The sequence below is a fragment of the Dromiciops gliroides genome, chromosome 6 (genome assembly GCF_019393635.1).
Source record: "Dromiciops gliroides isolate mDroGli1 chromosome 6, mDroGli1.pri, whole genome shotgun sequence".
Taxonomy (NCBI): Eukaryota; Metazoa; Chordata; class Mammalia; order Microbiotheria; family Microbiotheriidae; genus Dromiciops; species Dromiciops gliroides.
The window spans coordinates 68651731-68672695 of NC_057866.1; the positions used below are offsets into that span (position 1 = coordinate 68651731).

A 20965-nucleotide genomic window follows, 5' to 3' on the forward strand; every position below is an offset into this window, starting at 1 on the left:
ATTAAAAGATGCTAGAGAAACACTTCTGAAGGGAATGGAATCTTGCTCTAGAAAACCGGAAAACTGGCAGAAATTTTTAAGCCTACCTCAGGAGGCTAATGAAAGACCAAACAGATTTTATGATAGACTTTGTGAGGCCGCTAGACAGTACACCAGATTGGATCCAGTAGATTTAAGAGATTCCTATATCGTTCTCAACACATTTGTTTATAATTCACTGCCAGAAATACGCAGATACTTTCTGAAACAATGTCCAGACTGGAGAAATCTCACAGTAGATAGAATTAAGGAACTTGCAAATTATGTCTTTGACTCACGTGAGGAAGATCCAGATCACCCTAAACAGAGCATTCTGGCACCAGCGATTCCTAGTCAGCCATGTGAACACTGGAGCAAGGACACTAATGTGTGTTGTTACTGTCGTAAGGAGGGGCATGAATTGAGAGAATGTAGGACTTGGAGAAGAAATTCTAATTCTAATTACAGGCGAAATCAAAATAGAAATAGATCTTTTCGGAGGAATACAGAAAGGCAGTACCAGAATAATGGTAACCAAGGTCCCCCTCAGAAGAGGACACAGGAATGACGGTGTCTTGGGGAGGAATGGAACATAGATAATGAAAGCCATATATTCCCAGATCCGGATTTTTTGAATGCACTTGTGCCAGTCCATTCACCTCCCCAGAGTAATGAACCACATGTCACCTTAAAAGTGGGGGAGACTTATTATGATTGTCTGCTAGACACAGGAGCCTCTAAATCAGTATTAGTAAGCAAACCAGATGCTGGGTGTAGACCTGTAGGATATTTGAATGTAGTGGGAGTCTCAGGAAAGAGCCAGAGAGTGGCAAAATTGAATCCTCGCATGGTATCTATGGGGCCCTTAACAGTAGAACATTCATTTTTACTCATGCCTGATGCCCCTGTAAATTTATTAGGTCGTGATCTCCTTTGCAAGCTTAGAGCAACCATATCTTGTGCTCCAGATGGGGCTGTCTCCTTACAATTGCCAGAGGATACTGTTCATTTATTACCAATTTTACTTACAGAAGCTCAAGGAACAGCAGGGGAGGTATCCAAAATCCCCTCTGACATTCCTGAGTCTTTATGGGCCTCATCCCCTAATGAGGTGGGGCTCCTTAAGTCTGCCATGCCTGTTACCTTTAAAGTTAAGGGGGGACCACCCCCCTCCATTCCACAGTATCCATTGTCTAGGGAAGCAATAGAAGGGATCACCCCTATAATTGAGGCTTTGAAAAGCCAGGGTATTATTATTCCATGTCATCACTCTCCATGCAATACTCCCATTTTGCCAGTTAAAAAACCCAAGCCTGGGCCAGATGGTAAACCTGTTTATCGCTTTGTGCAAGATCTTAGAGCGATTAATAATTATGTTATTCCTAGACATTCTATAGTCGCAAATCCGGCTATGATAATTTCCTCAATTCCCTATGATTTTGTAAACTAAGTGACTTTTCAAAGGCATTTTAAGTATATGCTATTGAATATTGAATCTTGCTAATTGAAGTCTTATTTCTTTTTGATGAATTAATCACCACTTTAAGTATCTGCTACTGTTATACTAGAGAATTCATGTATAAGATGATGTGGTCTACTTGCTAAAAGAAGATTATGTAATAATGTCTAAAAGAAGATTATGTAACAATGTCTAATATAATCAGCTATTTACATTCATTTATTATTTATATGTCATTATACTCTGGGTATGGTTTGGAATTATTGTATATATCACTAATATATTCTCAGTTATGCAGCATAGCACACATTTTTACCATCATATCGTCTTTGGTGAAATTAATGAGATTTCAGAAATATGGAAACTTATCATTTCAGAGACTAACTTGCTGTGAACTCTGATGCAGGCCCTGGAGAGAATATATGTGCAACAAAAGGAGAGACAGGTATACATAAGTCCATGGTTTGCTTATGATGGTGACTATGTAGAGCACAATTACTAGGCACAGTCCAGTATTCATCCTCTCTCCCTCCTAATTTAACCTAATTTAACTGAACTTACTTATCTTTTTATCTCACTCAGTTGAATTCACCTGTGGCCTAGCACAATCACTGGCTGTCTCGGAACCATGAGATATGGTATGATAACCTTTCCATAACATTTTCAGGTGTCATGAACACATACTAAATTTGACTTTGATCCAGACACATGGTGGTAAAAAGTGTTACTGATTGCAAAATGCTATGCTAAGGTTTAGTAAAAAAAAAAATACAGCAATTCAAACAGTTAAAGAAGAAATCCAGCTTTCCAGACCAGAGTCCAGAGTCCAGAATCCAGACCAGAGTCCAGAATCCAGTTTTCCAGACCAGAATCCAGTTTCCTCCTGATGACATCTTACCACTTCAAGAAGACAAGAGAACTCAGAGACTTTATATGAACTGTTTTGCTTTATTAGCTTTTACTATCTCCTTTCTGTTATATACTATCTGTAACATGTACTCTCTGCAGAGGCTCTCCCTTTGCAAGACTAATGTCAAAGCGTCGGTTCATGAGGAAAGAAAAAAAAAAAAAATCGCCCCTCTGGACAAAACTTTCCTCTCTTCTTTTTCTGTATTGTTGTTCGCATATTATTAGTCAGCAAAAGTTATTATATTCTTTTTACTGTTCCATCAAGGAAACATTCCATTTCTTGAGGAAGCAAAGGGGGGAAATGTGGTAAAATATGAAAGTTTTTAACAGTCGGTTAGGATAACTGAAAGACGCCAGTTTTTCAAGGACCACCCTTTTGGGGAGGAGATGAACAGTCTGCCTGCTGCGCATGTCAGACTGCCTGCCGGGTACAGTCCGCCTGCTGCGCATGTCAGACTGCCTGCCGGGTACAGTCCGCCTGCTGCGTATGTCAGACTGCCTGCCGGGTTTTTTGACTTCCGGGGGTGGAGAGAAGCAGAGTAGGCCTTTTTGCCTGCTTGGCGGGACTCCTGGCGGCGCAGCACAGACGGTCTCCCTCACTCCAAAGGTGGCCTTTTTTGGTTTGGTGAGTTTTTATAAGAAATATAGACTAAGCCTAGATTTAAGACGATTTCTACTGTATTTCTACTTCCCTATCCTTCTAATCAACAACACCTTATATACAATAAAGGCTCTATCTAGAAAACCAGAAGCTTCTTCCATTTACTAGTCTGGGAGATAAATTAAGGGAAAAGTTAAGTAGGGGAGATTTATGATCTAATATCCAATTTTAAATTTCACAATCTGTATTAGGACTCTGCTAGTTTCTTTCTCTGGATGTGGATAGTATTTTCCATCATGAGTCTGAAGTATACTTTTTTGAAATTTCTCTTCCTTCCTTCCTTCCTTCCTTCCTTCCTTCCTTCCTTCCTTCCTTCCTTCCTTCCTTCCTTCCTTCCTTCTTTCCTTCCTTCCTTTCTTCTATCTTTCTTTTTGTTTGGATTTTCTTTCACAACATGGCCAATATAGAAAATATATTTTGCATGACTGCATATGAATTGTGTTGTCTTTATTCAGGAATTTCAGTCTTGTCCAACTCTTTGTGAGTTTGGGGTTTTCTTGGCAAAGATATTGGAGTAGTTTGCCATTTCCTTCTCTAGTTCATTTTGTATATGAGGAAACTGAGGCAAATAAGATCATGACTTGCTCAGGGTCATACAGCTAGTAGGTGCCTGAGGCCATGTTTGAACTCTAGACCTGGCTTTCTATCCACTGCACCACCTGGCTGCACATGTATATCAAATTTCTTGCTTTCTCAAGAAGGAGGTAGGGAAGAAAGGGAGGGAGAAAATTTGGAACTCAAAATTTTAAAAAAGAATGGTAAAAATTGTTTTTATGTGTAATTGAGAAAAAGAAAATATATTTTAAAAATAAAAAGAGAAAAAGATGAGAACAAGTTTAACAACAACAAAGATAACAATTTAGAAAAAAACATAGATTCATTACCTAGAGTAGACATGTTCCTAAAGTACTGTTTTTTATTTAATTAGATCTTTAAAACTTGTCTTACCTCTAAAGTTCTACAAATCTATCTATAATTTAAGTATGTTTAAGTAAAAAAAAATCCATTGTATTATCTAGTTAGATAACATCCATTTTAACAGCTATGTAGAGTTACTTATAATTACTTACATTTTACATGGTAGTTAATTTGACAAGTAAATGTCAATATAATATGAACCATGACTATACTGTTACAGGATTGATTTTATTTAAACAAATATGCCAGAATTTTACAGCAAAATGAGTGTTGTCTCTTTCAAAATAATTATACTGGAAAATTGTACAATTGTATTCCTATGATGCTGCTATTACTCACAGCAGGGTTGAAACTCTTCTTTTGGAATTTCCTTCAGTGTCTACAACATATTCTTTTGAGCATCCTTAATAGAAGTTCATCTTAATCTTTTGAGTATAGATAGGATTTTTGGAAATAGCTAAATATCAGACAGAACTAGGTTTGGCTTGATTAAGGTGTTCAGTACCGTTTGTGGTACAAAATGAAGCATGAGTATAATGTAATTTGACTGATTTGAATTTCAGTGAACTTATAAACTATCTCTTTAGGCATTTTCAAGGAGAAATTCCAAAAATATCTTGAACAATGGCAGGTTCTCTGAGCGAGATAGATGTATAGCTTTTCAATTATCAAGCATTTTTTCTCCCTTTCAAAAAACCCCACAGACCCTTGTAACAAATATGCATAGTCTATCCTTTGACCCAGCAATACCACTTTTGGGTCTTTTTCCCAAAGAAATCATGGAAGGGGGAAAGGGACCCACATGTACAAAAATATTTATAGCTGCTCTTTACGTGGTGGCAAGGAATTGGAAGTTGAGGGGGTGCCCATCAATTGGGGAATGGCTGGACAAGTTGTGGTATATGAATACAATGGAATACTATTGTGCTGTAAGAAATGATGAGCAGAAGGAGTTCAGAGAAACCTGGAGGGTCTTGCATGAGCTGATGATGAGTGAGATGAGCAGAACCAGAAGAACATTGTACATAGTATCATCCACATTGAGTGATGATCTACTGTGATCTACTTCTCACCAATGCAGTGGTACAGAAGAGTTCCAGGGAACTCATGATGGAAGAGGATCTCCAAATCCAAAAAAAAAAAAAAAAAGAACTGCGGAGTATAGATGCCGAATGAACCATACTATTTCTTTTGTTTTTGGTGCTATTGTTTTTTTCTATTTGGAGGTTTTTCATCAGTGCTCTGATTTTTTCTCTTATAACATGACTAATGCAGAAATAGGATTAATGTTATTATGTATATATATATACATATATATGTGTGTGTATGTATATATACACATATACATACATACATACATACATATATATATATATATATATATATATATATATATATATATATATATATATATATATATATATATATATAACCTATATCAGATTACCTGCTGTCTAGGGGAGGGGGAAGAGAGGGGAGGGAGGGAGAAAAATCTGAAATTGTAAAGCTTGTATAAACAATGTAATGGGAAAAAATACTTTATTAATTAAAAAAATATATGCATAGTCAAGCAAAACAAATTTCTATACTGGCCATGTCCAAAAATGTGTCTCACTTTGCATATTTAGTTCATCACCTCTCCTTCCGGAGTCTTGGGTAGCATTCCTTATCCTTGTTCGCCTGGAATCATGATTTTTCATTCAGAAATGAAAAACGAGAACTCCACAGGGTTTACCAGCAGGACAGTTTGTCAGTCTCTAAGAAGGCAGCATTTAATTCCATCCAAAGTAAAGTTCAAGTGAAGCTTAGAGAGATGCAGGACTCTTGACTCAGTAAGAAGGCAGATGAGATTCAGTTTTATTCCTATAGCAACAATCCAGTGATGCCCTGAAGACTGTTTATGGGTCATAGACTCTCAGGTGCATATAAACTAAATGCTGATGGAGCCACACTGATCAGCAATAAGGACTTGATCCTGGAGAGATGGGGGAACATTTCCATAGTGTTTTCAACATACCATAATCAATCAATGCTGAAGCTGTTGACCTCAGGTTAAAGTCAATCCCTCTGTAGCCAAACTTCTTACTGAAGAAGAGTTTTTGAATGCCATTAGATTCCTCTCATGTGACAAAGCATCTGGTGCTGATTCCATCCCACCAGAGATCTACAAGACAAAGGTATCCACTGCTCTTACAAAAGCTGACTGAAATCTTTCAGGTTATATGGCAAGAGAAGGTTATCCCCAGGAGATCAGGGATGCATCCATTATCCATCTTCATAAAAGAAAAGGAAACAAGTCATCCTGTGATGATCAGTGGTCTCTCTCCTAGTCATTATTGCCAAGATTCTTCCCAGAGTCTTCCTTAATCAACTGATCCTTCACCTGGAAGATGGTCCATGCACCCAAGAGCCAGGGTGCCCTCAGAAAGGGCTGAGGAATAGTTGGCATTGTCTTTGCTGCCCAGCAACTTCAGGAGAAATGCCAGGAGCAGAACAGAGGTCTGGACACAACATTTGTTGACCTGACCAAGGTCTCTGATATTGTTAGCAGTGAGGACTTGTGGAAAATCATGGCAAAATGTGGTTGCCTGGAAAAGTTCAACAATCTTATATTCCAGTTGCATGATGGCGTGCTTGCACAGGTTCTGGATAAAGGACAGAGATCTCAAGCTTTCTCAGTTACCAGTGAAGTGAAGAAGGACTGTATGCTTGCTCCCATGCTTTTGAGCATTATGTTTTATACAGTGTTGTCAGATGCCTTCAATAAGGACAAAAATGGCATCAAAGTCAGCTATTACACTTATGGTAAACTATTTAACTAAAAATGCTTCAAGTCAAGAATAAAGTAGAAAAAACAAAAAAACCAAAAAATTCATTCATTCATTCATTTGTATTTTTAAATTAATTAAAAAAAAATAATAAAGTGAAGGGGGAGTTGGTGCCCAACTTTTTGATGATTGTGTACGTAGTGCAGACCCTGAGGCTGAGATGCAACAGAGTGTGGACCAACTCTCTGCCATTTGTGCTCATTTTGGATTGACAATCAACACCAAGAAAACAGAGGTTCTCCACCTGCCACCACCATACCACCCATATATGGAACCATTGGTTACAGAGAATGGAGAAATTTTGAAAGCTATGGATAAGTTCATTTACCTTGGCAGTATACTTTCCAGGGATTTCTACATGGATAGTGTTGATGCACACATTGCCAGAGATAGCTCAGCATTTCGGAGGTTCCAAAAGAAAGTGTGAGAGAGAAGAGGTAGTAGGCTGACTACCAAATTGGAGGTCTACACAGCCATTATGCTGACCTCACTGTATGCCTGTGCAATCTAATCTGGACAGTCTACCAGCACCATGCCAGAAAATTGAACTGCTTCCATTTGAATTGTCTTAGGAGAATTCTAAAGATTACCTGACAGTATAAGGTGTGTGTGTGTGTGTGTGTGTGTGTGTGTGTGTGTGTGTGTGTGTGTGTGTGTGTATGGGGAGAGAGAGAGAGAGAGAGAGAGAGAGAGAGAGAGAGATCCTCTCTCAAGATGAACTACCAAACATTCAAACTCTACTGCAGAGAGCACAACTCTGATGGGCTAGCCATGTAGCCAGAATGTCAAACATACTTTTACCTAAAAGACTACAGAGAACGCACACAAGGCAAGACTCACACAGAGGAAGGATGCTCTCTAGGTCTCTCTGAAGAACTTTAGTACTGATTGTGAAATATGGGAGACGCTGGCACTGCACCATCCTGCATGGTGTGCTACATCAAAGAAGGCATGGTGCTTTATGTGCAAAGCAGAATTACAACAGCAGACTGGAAACATGAAATGCACAAATCTAGAGACATCGCCATCCCAAATGTTCATACAGACTATTTGTACCTGACCTGTGGTAGAGACTTCTGAGCTCATATATTAGATTGATCAGCCCCAGCCAAATACACTGTGCCTTAACGCCAACATCATGATGTCATTGGTCCTCTTTGAATACAAAGGATGAACAACAACAGTCAGAGCTAATAGTTCTTATTTCTATGAGTTTTTCCATGTGTAACTGATTCTTAAAGGGATTTATGAGCAGTACCATTCCTATTATTCCTGTGACTCAACATGTGGGGACTGAACTCAGGTTCATCTGCATTGGCTCATTTTTTCCTCCCATCAACTGCTAACTCTTTTTCCTCAGATCTCACTATTGTAGCAACTAAAACTGTTCAATTAGGAAAAGCTTAGTAATACCCATCAGCAACAAGCAGGTAGCATAGAATGCATCTAACACAGGTAACCTCCCAAGGTCAAGTTTTCCTCTTGGACCCCACCACCTCCACTCTGAAGTTCAAATTACTAGCATCCTAAAAATCCAAGGATGTCTAGTCAAGCTGCTATTATAGAGAAGTTCTTTTTTGTTTGTTTTTTGTTTTTGCGCAAGGCAATGAGGGTTAAGTGACTTGCCCAGAGTCACACAGCTAGTAAGTGTCAAGTGTCTGAATCCATATTTGAACTCAAGTCCTCCTGAATCCAGGGCTTTATCCACTATGCCACCTAGCTGCCCCCTATAGAGAAGTTCTTAAACTAAGATGTAAATTAATAGAGAATAGGGCTTGCTATATTGCCCATTGCCGATGCTTCTAAACTAAAATCTTAGATGGTTTTATATATAGCCACTATGTTCAGTATAGACAGGCAAGTTGTCAGGAGCTTCAAGGTTATGTCAATGTTCACAAGTCTTGTCTCTTACTTAGAACCCCTATCTAGAAATCCACTGGGTTGCTCTGGTCTATTGAGCACATAGGAGAGATGGGCATTTTATCTTTCCCACATAGATGGTAGTGGGTGGGAAAGGTATACACCTTTTTTGTGCCTCATTTCAGCATTCTCCATCATTTTCTTTTTTCTTTTCTTTTTTATTGTGAACTTAATCAAAAACTTTTCAGTATTCAAAGAATATGAAAAAAAGATTGCAAAAGAAGCTAAAAACATCTGGCATATAGTTTTTAAAAAGATTTTATGTACGTACATATATGTACTTTATATGTATTGTCTATATTAGTATATATCTCATATATATAATTTAACAAAATAATCAGTAATTTGCTGTCTTGTTTGTCCCCTTCTGAAAATTCATTTTGTTTTCTTCTCTTCACTTAAAAAGTGTTTTGCTAATGCTTTTTTGTTTTGCATGTCTATCTTTACCTACCTTTCTCCATCCAAATATAATCCTTCCCCCTCTTTCTGCTTTCTTTCTGTTCAGCCATCCTGTTTTGTTTTGTTTTGCCTTAATTAAACTCCTACGTGCAGGAATATGGCTGTGGAGCTCAGATGTAGTACTCTAGGAATGCATCCCTAGCCCCAAAGCCTTTGGGATTATTTAGTCAGAGAGAGTATTGTTGCTTACTCAGAAACAGATCTGTCCCAGCGCTTCCTGAGGGACCACTATTCCCTTATGTATGTTTATTTACCTCAATGCATAAAGGATATGTAACTTTGTCGATATCATTAACTTCTTCTAGCAGGTCCACAGCTTAGCAGATGCTCTTCAAGAGTTACTATGGCCAAAAACCTCAGCACCCTCAATATGAACATTTCCGAACTTAGCTAGGCTCGTCTTCAAATGATAAAGTCTGTCATCAAGCTTGTTGTACCTTGATAGAAACTACCAGAGTTTGGAAAATCTCCATACTGCAACAAAACATCCAAATAAAAATTAAGGATAGGGCAGCTAGGTGGCGCAGTGGATAAAGCACTGACCCTGGATTCAGGAGGACCTGAGTTCAAATTTGACCTCAGACGCTTGACACCTACTAGCTGTGTGACCCTGGGCAAGTCACTTAACCCTCATTGCCCTGCAAAACCAAAAAAAAAATTTAAGGAGAGGACTATGTTTGTTTAAATTTTTAAAACCAATATATCTTTACATAATACTCTGAGAAATATATTTCAATTATATAGGCATTGCTTCTACTTAATGTTGGATAGTTGGAAAAATAATTCATCAATAGAGAGCCCACCTTCTGACTGATAAAATTAGAGCCCTACCTCTGAAGAAGCCAACTTTCTACTATGAAACAGATCATTTACTAAAGCTGATGACTTTTTTTCAGGTCTCATTCTCCTTGAACTCTCTGAACATTTTAACTGTTTACCACTCCTATCTCCTGGATACTGTTTATCTTCTCTGGGCTTCCCTGATCTATAGCAGAAGGAATAAACACTTCAACCCTTCAAAGAATATGTGTTCTCACTAATGAGGGTACACCCACCAATGGGACATATTATAATCTATCTATACATACTCATAGGGTAGGGCCTTCTAATAGACCTTTTATTAGATCCCTTAATGTTATAAAGGTATTAATGTAACACATGAGTTGGCCCTCTGTTATCCCTTGCTCTTGATACATGACTATTTTATTTTCTAGTCATCTTTTACAATAATTTTACAATTATCTTTCATTATGATTTAATGCTTAAAATAGCAATTATTGCCTTTTAAAAGTCATGATTTGATACTTCCTTAGACTATGTAAATTTGGGGGTTATGATTCCAAATGCATTGTCTGGGATATTTTGCTATGTCCTTAAGCATCAGTTAATGACCTTATTTTCTTTTTTGTAAATGGGAAACCTGGAGAGGTTTGAGTCAATGCTTAGACTGTTGTAAAAAACGTCAAACAAGGGGCGGCTAGGTAGCACAGTGAATAAAGCACTGGCCCTGGATTCAGGAGTACCTGAGTTCAAATCCGGCCTCAGACACTTGACACTTACTAGCTTTGTGACCCTGGGCAAGTCACTTAACCCCCATTGCCCCACAAAAAAAAAACAAAAAAAAAGTCAAACAAAGCCAAGGTTGCTGCCCTATTTTTCAATAAGGAATGTTTATCTACTCTATTTTTTCAATTTTATTATTTATTTTAACATTTAAAAAAACTTGCGTTCCAAATTTTCTCTCCCTCTAGCCCCTCCCACACCTTTTGAAAAGGCAAGTAACATGACATCAATTATACATGTAAAATTATACAAAACATATTTCTGTGTTAGCCAAGTCCCCCCCGCCCAAAGCAAGAAAAATAAAGTGAAAAAAATATACCTCAATTTGTACTCAGAATTTAGTTTTTTAATCTGGAGGTAGATAGCATTTTTCATCCTGAATCCTTCAGAATTATCTTGGTTCATTGTATGATCAGAGTAAGTCTTTCACAGTTGATCATCATTAAGATATTGTTGTTATGATGTACAATGATCTCCTGGTTCTGCTCCCTTCACTCTGCATTAATTCATATAGGTCTTACTAGGTTTTTCTAAAACCATCCCGCTTGTCATTTCTTATAGCAAAATAGTATTCTATCACAATCATATACTACAACTTCTTCAGCCATTTCCCAATTGATGGGCATCCCCTCACTTTCCAATTCTTTGCCAAAACAAAAAGCTGCAATAAATTGTTTTGTACATATAGGTCCTTTTCCTTTTTCTTTGATCTCTTTGGGATACAGATCTAGTAGAGGTATTGCTGGGTAAAAAGGTACACACAGTTTTATAGCCCTATGGACATAGTTCCAACTTGTTCTCCTGAATGAGTGGAGCAATTCACAACTTACCAACAGTGTATTAGTGTCCTTATTTTTCTACATTCCCTCCAACATCTGTCACTTTCATTATCTGTCATGTTAGCCAATCTGATAGGTATGAAGTGGTACCTCAGAGTTGTTTTAATTTGTCATTTCTCTAGTCAGTAGTGATTTTGAACATTTTTATATAACTACAGAGTTTTGATTTCTTTTTCTGAAAACTGCTTATTCATATCCTTTGACCATTAATCAATTGGAGAATGGTTCTTGTTTTTATATATTTGACTCAGCTTCCTATATATTTGAGAAATGAGGCCTTTATCATAGAAACTTGCTGTAATCTTTTAATATATTATCTATCTATATTATTTATATATTATCTAGTGTCTGGTACCTTTTAGCAAAATGTAATTTCTCTGATTATCTTTTATTTAGGTCTATTTTTGCTTTTGCTTTGTCTGAGATCATGATTGCTACCTCTGCCTTTTTTACCTCAGCTAAAGCATAAAAGACTCTGCTCTGGCCTCTTATTTTAATTGTGTATGTGTCTTTTTGTTTCACGTGTGTTTCTTATAACCATATTGTTGGGGACTAGTTTTTAATCCATTCTGTGATCTACATCCATTTTATGGGCAAGTTCATCTCAGTTACATTCACAGTTATGATGACTAATTGTGTATTTCTCTCCATTTCTCTCTCTCTCTCTCTTTACCATGTCTCTCCTCAAAAGTCTGTTTTGCTTCTGACCACTGTCTCCCTTAATCTGCCCTCCCTTTTATCACCCTCCTGCTTTCTCTTATCCCCTTCCCCTCCTATTTCTCTGTTGGGTAAAGTAGATTGGGGGGGGGCAATGAGGGTTAAGTGACTTCCTTAGGGTCACACAGCTAGTTAACTGTCAAATGTCTGAAGCTGGATTTGAACTCAGGTACTCCTGAATCCAGGGCCGGTGCTTTATCCACTGTGCCACCTAGCTGCCCCCTTGGATGTCAGATTTTCTATTCAGCTGTGATCTTTTCAACTGCAGTTCTTCTAAGTCCTCCATTTCATTAAATATCCATTCCCCCCCTTCCCCTCCCCCCACACAATGGATTATACTCAGTTTTGCTGGGTAGGTTATTATTGGTTGTATTCCTAGCTCCTTTGCCTTCCAGATTATTATGTACTAAGGTCTCTGCTCCTTCAGTATGCAAGCAGCTAAATCTTGTGTAATCCTGATTGTGACTCTGTGGTATTTGAATTCTTTCTTCCTGGCTCTTTGCAATATTTTCTTCTTGACCTTGGAACTCTGGAATTTAGTGATAATATTCTGGGATTTTGTTTTTTGGAATCTCTTTTAGTAGGTAATCTGTGGATTATTTCTATTTCACCCTCTCCAGGCTGACCCCCACGCCTGCATCACAGACCTCTCCTGCCAGACTCCTAAGTTGTCTTGGGCTAGAAAAAAAGGTCTCATCTCAAGCTTTTGTTGGCTATGCAGCTCCTGAAATCAATTTGACACCTTATTTTAAGGCTGTTTGGAGAGGAATGTTTGGGGAGTTCAGCTGGGTTGCTGCCTCAACTCTACCACCTTGGCTCCCTTGTATCTATTCCATTTTGATAGTGTACTTATGTGATATTTAAAATCTATGTTGTGTTATTGCCTTGAATTAGAAGATTCAGCACCAGTCTTTGGGCATTAAACATTTATTAAAGCATACAGATATTCACAAGGAGTTCAGAAAGTTAAGAAAAAGAAGTCCTACCTAGCCTAGAGTTCCAGCCTGGTTGGGTTCTTCCTCAAGTCCTCCTCCAGGAGCCTGCTTTAATCAGGAACTCTCCAGCAAGCTGATTGTGGAAGCTTTTTATAGATCTGGAACAGAGGTGGTCCTTACACACCACTTCAAGCTGATTGGTTGTTGTCATCCAAATCCATTGGTTTTGAAAGTGTTCTCAAGTTGAGTTCACAGTCTAGCTTCTGAGAACAATACCTTCTTAAGGGCTAGCCAGGTGTGATTACAATCCAGTTAACTTGAAGTAGGCTAATCAGCCTACTTGTCAATCACTCTCACTTGATTCAATCAGTCTAGATTAATCTCCAGGTGGGTCTTTGAGTATCTGCTAAATCCCATTATTTCATCACACTTAGCCTATCTATCAGTCAACAACAATATTGATAATAATGTACATTTATATAGCACTTTACAATGAATATAATATCATATCGCATAGAATCCTAGAGTCTTAGAGTTGCAAGGTACATGACAAATTATCTAGTCTAACATCTTACCTTTAGGTAGACCCTGCAAGGACTGTTGTTTCCATTTTGCAGGGGAGACAACCAAGAGTCAAACAATTTTAAGTGATTTGCCTGAAGTTACATAGCTGGTAAGTGGCAGAACCAGGACTGAGGACCCTGGAATACTAAATCCAGGTTCAATACTTTCCACTACATCATTCAAATCAATCCAAAGAGCATTTATGAGGTGCTTACTCTGGGTAAGGCACTACACTGGTCCTGGATATACAAAACCAAAACCAAAAATAGTTCTTGCCCTCAAAGAACCTCTTTTTCACTGGAGAACACCATGCAAAGAGACACTGTCGGCACAAAGAACTGTGACTTATTGTGCTGTTGGTCCTAAGTCCTTTTAGTACCAGGTGACATTTAAAAAATATTATGAGAACTATATTTTAACATGGTTGACTTCCTTTGTATTCCTATGTGTTTTATTTTATGCATTGAAAAACATTCTTTTGAAAATAAAAAAACCACCAACAACAACACATTCTTCTGAGGAGGGGGTCCAGAAACTTCACCAGACTACCAAATGGGTCTGTGACACACACATACATGAAAAGGTTAAGAAGCCACTTTAGTAGAAATTCTCTCATAATCCTTTTTAGAGCAGTAGCTCTAATATCAGATGGGTTTTTTTGAGACCTTGGAGGAGGAAGAGGGTAAAGGATGTGAGAAAGAGCAAGGATATGAAAAATGTAGAGGGATTTCATCCAAAAAGAGCAAGGGAGTGGTACAGCTAGATGGTACAGTGGATAGAGCACTGGCCCTGGATTCAGGAGGACCTGAGTTCAAATCCGGCCTCAGACACTTGACACTTACTAGCTGTATGACCCTGGACAAGTCACTTAACCCTCATTGTCCCACCAAAAATTAATTAATTAATTAAAATTTTAGATTTTAAAAATTTAAAAAGAGCAAGAGGACTCATTACAAGTCACTGTTTACTGGGTGGCTCTCTCCCAAGTTAATATCTATCTCCAGCACTTGAGTCTCTAAAGTTGGCCCCTTTCAGGTTCAATCACTTTTTTGTTGACAATCTCTTCTTACCTTCCTAAGTCTTCCCTTCTTTTCTTACATGCTTCCTCCTTGCTGAGGCTTTGAACTAGCTGTCAAAGCTGGAAAGACTCAGTAGTCACAGATGGTCTTTACTTGTAAGTAGGAAGTCATGGCAATTTCCTGCTGTGGTGATTTCATTGTTTACAGCAGAATAACCAAACAGATCCACTGTCCACCTCCTTAAGCTAGGGCAGAGTTCAAACATCACGGCCCCATATGCCTCACATACTTCTGGGGCTGTTCAGAAATTCCTGTTACTTATGCTTACCTACCCTGATCTTTTCCACATATAGTAGAATGTTGCCCTTCAAAGTCCCTAAGATCATCAGAGCTTGGGAAATGAGTGATAAATTTGGCCCTGGAATCATTGTTAAGATGATAGAAATCATAGCAACTGCTTCATAAAAGCCAACATGGTTAGGGATGTTGGGGATACCTTGATGAGTAATTTTAAGGTCTGCATAAATGACCCATCTGCCCCTAAAAAAGTAACAGTATGTTGTTTATTCTTTCTTTCATTTTCCCCCCTTTTGTTCGGGTTCCTCTGTTACAACATGAGCTAGATGGCGCAGTGTATAGAGCACTGGCCCTGGAGTCAGGAGTACCCGAGTTCAAATCTGGCCTCAGACACTTAACACTTACTAGCTGTGTGACCCTGGGCAAGTCACTTAACCCCAACTGCCTCACTAAAAAAAAAAAATGTATAACCTATATCCGATTGCTTGCTGGCTTTGGGAGTGGGGAGTGAAGGGAAGATGGGAGAAAAAATTTGGAACTCAAAAAAATATCTTTACATGTAATTGGAAAAAAATTTAAATAAAATAATACATTAATAAAAAATATTAAAAAAGAAGAAAAATGTAACAGTAGAAGCTCCCACAGGTATTAGATTTGTGCAGAGTACTCATATGTTTTATTACTTTTTAAACTTTGTTTTCTAGGAAGAATAATTTCTATTTTTTCCCCCAAAATGCAGGGATTACATCAGGCAGTGAATGGCTTAGGATGGTATTACCACAAATTTAGGAGAAACTATGTCAAAGCAGCAAAATACTGGCTAAAAGCAGAAGAAATGGGGAATCCAGACGCCTCGTACAATCTTGGAGTCCTTTATCTAGATGGCATTTTCCCGGGGGTTTCTGGAAGGAACCAAGTGAGTAAGACTTCATGGAACCACTGGTGAAACCTTTTTTTTTTTTTTTTTTGGGCAGGGCAATGAGGGTTACGTGACTTGCCCAAGGTCACACAGCTAGTAAGTGTCAAGTGTCTGAGGTTAGATTTGAACTCAGGTCCTCCTGAATCCAGGGCCGGTGCTTTATCCACTGTACCACCTAGCTGCCCAAAACCTTTTTTTTTTTTTAAACCAATCTGTTTCCCCAGTAGACTTGGGGAAATCCATAAAATTAAAACATATATGAAAAAGGACAAGTAAAACCAAAAACCAGTGAAGGAGCCAGTGAAGTAGATATGGCCAGACACCCAGACTGAGTTAATTTTTTTTAAGTTGAGCCCTTAATTTTGTTCTGTTTCCTAGTCACTCAGGCATAAGTGGATACAACTTCAATTATACATTTTTCATTATCCTGAAAAGGGGAAACATACAAGATAGTCTAGAGAGAGAAAAACTTTGTTGTGGCCATGAATTCTAGGCAGAATCAAATATTTGTTGAGTGTCTTCTAAGTGCCCAGCATTTCCAGATGCATCTGAGGAGGTTTAGATGGTTAAGTGTATGGTCCTTGCCCCAAAGGCTTTCAAGTTTAGCTGAAACAATAAGACTAAGATGAAATAATTCAAAATAGTATGTAGCAGTAGTTAATTAGGAACTATATTGTGTAGTACACATTCTAAATGATGATACAGAAGACACTCAGGGGCAGCTAGGTGGTACAGTGGATAAAGCACCAGTGCTGGATTCTGGAGGACCTGAGTTCAAATCCAACCTCAGACACTTAACACTACTAGCTGTGTGACCCTGGGCAAGTCACTTAGCCCTCATTGTCTTGCAAAAAAAAAAAAAAAAAGATTATTTTTGGGCAGCATTGCCCACCAAAAAATAAAAACAAAAAACCCCTACATACAGACTGTCCCAAAAGCCTTAGTGCAGTTTCGAGCTTCAATAGTTTAAATAAGTTTTAAGCTTTAATAGCTTGAAACTGTGCTCAGACTTTTGGGAAGCCCCGTATGTATTTTTGTTCATTATGCATGCTTAATAACCCTCCTACACATCTAAATACATGACACTTATATTGCTAATTATATTCTAGTTCTCATATCTCCTAAAATAAATTAAAATTTTGTGTATGTGTTTGGAGGGAGGGATTAGGAAAATCAACCGAGTAGATTTTTTCACCCGAAGTGACTTGTAGTGTGCTTATGTGTGATGAACAGACTTATTTACTGGCTAGCTTGATCCCTGGATTAACTGGAGTAGGCTGTCACTTGTCAGACAGAAGCCCTTCTTCACAGGGCTTGCATCTTCTAGAACTGCTTGTCCTGTCTTTGTTTTCTTTAAGGCATTTGGAGTTATGAGTCTGTGATAAAATCAGTCTCAAGGTACCTCGCTATCTTGGCACTTCTGAAAGAAGCTCAGCAGAGAGAGAAAAAGAACATGGAAAAGAGAACTCTTTATTAGGCAGGCTGACATCTTTATCTGTTTCTTTACAGACATTAGCTGGTGAATATTTCCATAAGGCTGCACAAGGAGGGCACATCGAAGGAACCTTGTGGTGTTCCCTATACTATATGACGGGCAATTTGGAGACTTTTCCTAGAGACCCTGAGAAAGCCGTTGTGTAAGAAACCATGAAAAGTTCTATGTGGAAGAGACATTTATCAAAGCAACAGCAACTGAGGGAATGGGGAAACATGTTCTGGGAAGTGGTATCTTGGGAATTCTTGACATTTCTCCTTGGGAAATCACTTTTACACCAAGACTTACCTTATTTGGAATTCATCATCTCTTAATTATCTGGCAACTGATTATCTAGCTTATAAGTTAGCTGGACCTTTTATTCTGGTCAAAGAAAATAAAACTTAGCTAGATGCTAAAAAGCGAGCCCATTTTAACAAAGAGGTGATAGGAATAGCAGGTGAAAATGAGGTTTTTAGATTCTATTATCAATTTCATTTATTGGAAGGGAAGTCAATATGCAAGGTGAATTTAAGCACCTCTTCAAATAACTTTTGTTCAGAAACAGGAACAAAGACCCTGCCAACTTTACAGAGGCATTTTCATATGTAGTAATGGAAATGGGTAATGATATGCATATCATGGGTAAATGACATTCATGAAAAGTAAAAAAAAATCACCTTATTTCTGCATACTATACTTGTCCTTCTTTAGCATAAATAATCAAGAATTGACCATCTGTACCTGTCCTCTACTATTTCATTTGTAAGCATTTATGAGAAAGAACAGTCACTACAAAGCTCTAAAAAATGTATCATCATTTTTCTTCTTGACATTCAGTTGTGATTTGTTGCTATGTAAAAATTCTAACAAGCAAAATATTCCCCAAATGGGATTTGTAGAGCTCATATGCAAAAAAAAAGATAATTATTTCCACCTAATTTAATTTGCAGTGGTTTTGATATTTGCTATCCCCCTGTCTTTTATAGTTGGGCAAAACATGTTGCAGAAAAAAATGGCTATTTGGGGCACGTCATTCGGAAAGCTCTCAATGCCTACCTGGACATGTCATGGTAAGCTTGAAACACCAGCTGAATACCAATGTTTGCACCTCTTTAATTTGTTTGTGTTTTTCAATTAGTTTCTGCAGCTTTAAGAAACACATTTTTTAAACCCAGAAGAATGCAGGAAAGTTATGGACTCCCAATAATGGCAGCATTTCAGAGGCTAATTGGCTTTTGATTGAGAAATAGTATTTCTAGTTTTAATTATACAAGAGAACTATTACACTGAGGGAAAACTTCACCTTCATCAGACTAAGAAACACAGATACATTAACATTTTAGTTCCCCCACATCTCCTCCTGCATCCCATTTCTGTAGATAACTGAGCATTTTGTATTGTCCTAGGGGTTCTGAATCAAGGTTACCCTTATATACAGGGAATTTAAGTCAAGTTAGGAAGCATTTATTGTGTGCCAAGCATTGTACTAAGTGCTGGAGATACAAAGAAAGGCAAAATTAGTACCTTTTCTGAAGGAGTTCACCTTCTAATGTGAGAGACAACATGCAAACAGCTATGTAGCAAAAGCCTATCTGCAGGATAAACTGATAAATCCCAGAGGTCAGGAGGTATCAGGAGAGGCTTCTTGTTAAAGGAGGGTTCTGACTGGGACTTGAAGAAAGCCAAGGGGGCAGAGATCAAGAGGGAAAGCGTACCGGAAATAGGAGCCAGGATGGAGTTCTTGGTGCAAGGAAGAGCACAGCAGCTGGTGTCACTGGATTACAGAGTCCTTTTGGAAGAGTACATTGTAAAAAGACTAGGGAGAGGGGCAGCTAGGTAGCACAGTGGATGAAGCACCGGCCCTGGATTCAGGAGGACCTGAGTTTAAATCCAGCCTCAGACACTTGACACTTACTAGCTGTGTGACCCTGGGCAAGTCACTTAACCCTCATTGCCCTGCCCCCCCCCCAAAAAAAGACTAGGAAGGTAGGAGGGGGGAGATTATACGGGGCTTTGAAAGTCATTTATTTGTATTTGATCCTGGAGGTGTTAGGGAACAACTAGAGTTTATTGACTAGGGAGAGGACAGGGTCGGGCTTGTGATATGAGATCACTTTGACAGCTGAATGGAGGATGAACTGGAGTTGGGGGAGTCTTGAGGTCTGAAGGCCAACCAGCTGGCTAGATTCAATAATCCAAATGTGAGTTGGTGAGGGGGGGTGGCAGTATGAGAGGAGAGAAGGGGCATATACAAGGGATGTTAGAAGGAAGAGTGAAATTGGCACATGATTAACTATGGGGGTGAGAGAGTGAAGGGTCCAGAATGATGCCAAGGTTGTAAGCCCAGATAACTGGGAAGATGATAGTTTCCTTGATAGTAATAGGAAAAATAGGAAGAAGAGGCGGCTTAGGGGAAAGATATTGAGTTCAGTTTTGGACATGTTAAGTTTAAGAAGTCTCCAGGACATCCAGTTGCAGTTGTCCATTAGGTAGATGGAGATATGATTCTAGAGGTTAGGAGAGAGGTTAAGGCTAGATAAGTAGACCTGAGCATTATCGGCATAACCTCAAGTCATACTCTTCTTCATCCTATGGCCAGGGAGGCAGGTTGGGAAAGGCTGTCCTATCCAGGTTGCCAAGGAGGACACAGATGGGCAGATGGACAACTTAAATCTTGACCTTCCATGAAGTCCATCCCATCTTCTCAGGTGACAAGGAGCCCGGCATGACCAAGACTCATTCTTAACTTGCCATGCGAGAAGGCTGTCCTCTCTTTTTTAGCATTATAAGTCTTCTTCCTGAGCTGCTTGGTGTCAGACTCTGCAGATGATCACTTATACACACAACTTGCCACTTTGCCACCTTTTGCTTTTACACATGGAGGGATCTCCTTGCAGATGAGATGGTACAGAACGGGTCACATAGTTCACATTTAGACACTGCTTGAAGGCTTGTAAAGCCATGCCTCCTAGCATCTCTGGGAGCTATGTAACAGGAAGATTATTATCTCCATCTTACAGGTAAGGAGGCTGAGGCTCCATGAAATGAATTGACTTTTCTGTTGGTCATGCAGCTATTAAATGTTAAGAGCCAGAATTCAAACCCCAGGTCTCTAATTCCAAGTTCATCATGTCACGTTGCCCCCCCACCCCATGTATGCTAAAGCCCTTTGTCAGACTAGAAAGCATCGTGTAAATATTTTGTTATTATTTGAATCTTTGCCTCTTTCTTTCTTTCTTTTTTTTTTTTTTAGTGAGGCAATTGGAGTTAAGTGACTTGCCCAGGGTCACACAACTAGTAAGTGTTAAGTGTCTGAGGCTGGATTTGAACTCAGGTACTCCTGACTCCAGGGCCAGTGCTTTATCCACTGCGCCACATAGCTGCCCCTGAATCTTTGCCTCTTTCAAATCCATATCCCAACTCTCTATCACAATTTCCTCCTAAGCAAAACCATTTTAAGCTG

At 38.7% G+C, this 20965-nt stretch overlaps 1 protein-coding gene across 2 annotated transcripts in view; it reads left to right on the forward strand.

Annotated features, from left to right (window-relative positions):
• The window catches only part of SEL1L3 (SEL1L family member 3), a 129574-nt gene that overhangs the window by 86805 nt on the left and 21804 nt on the right, over window positions 1-20965 (forward strand). For both annotated transcript variants that reach the window (XM_043971344.1, XM_043971343.1), the window contains exons 15-17: window positions 15846-16022; window positions 17535-17662; window positions 18489-18572. In XM_043971344.1, the coding sequence (XP_043827279.1) occupies window positions 15846-16022; window positions 17535-17662; window positions 18489-18572 (389 nt within the window). The remainder of the gene's footprint in view (window positions 1-15845; window positions 16023-17534; window positions 17663-18488; window positions 18573-20965) is intronic.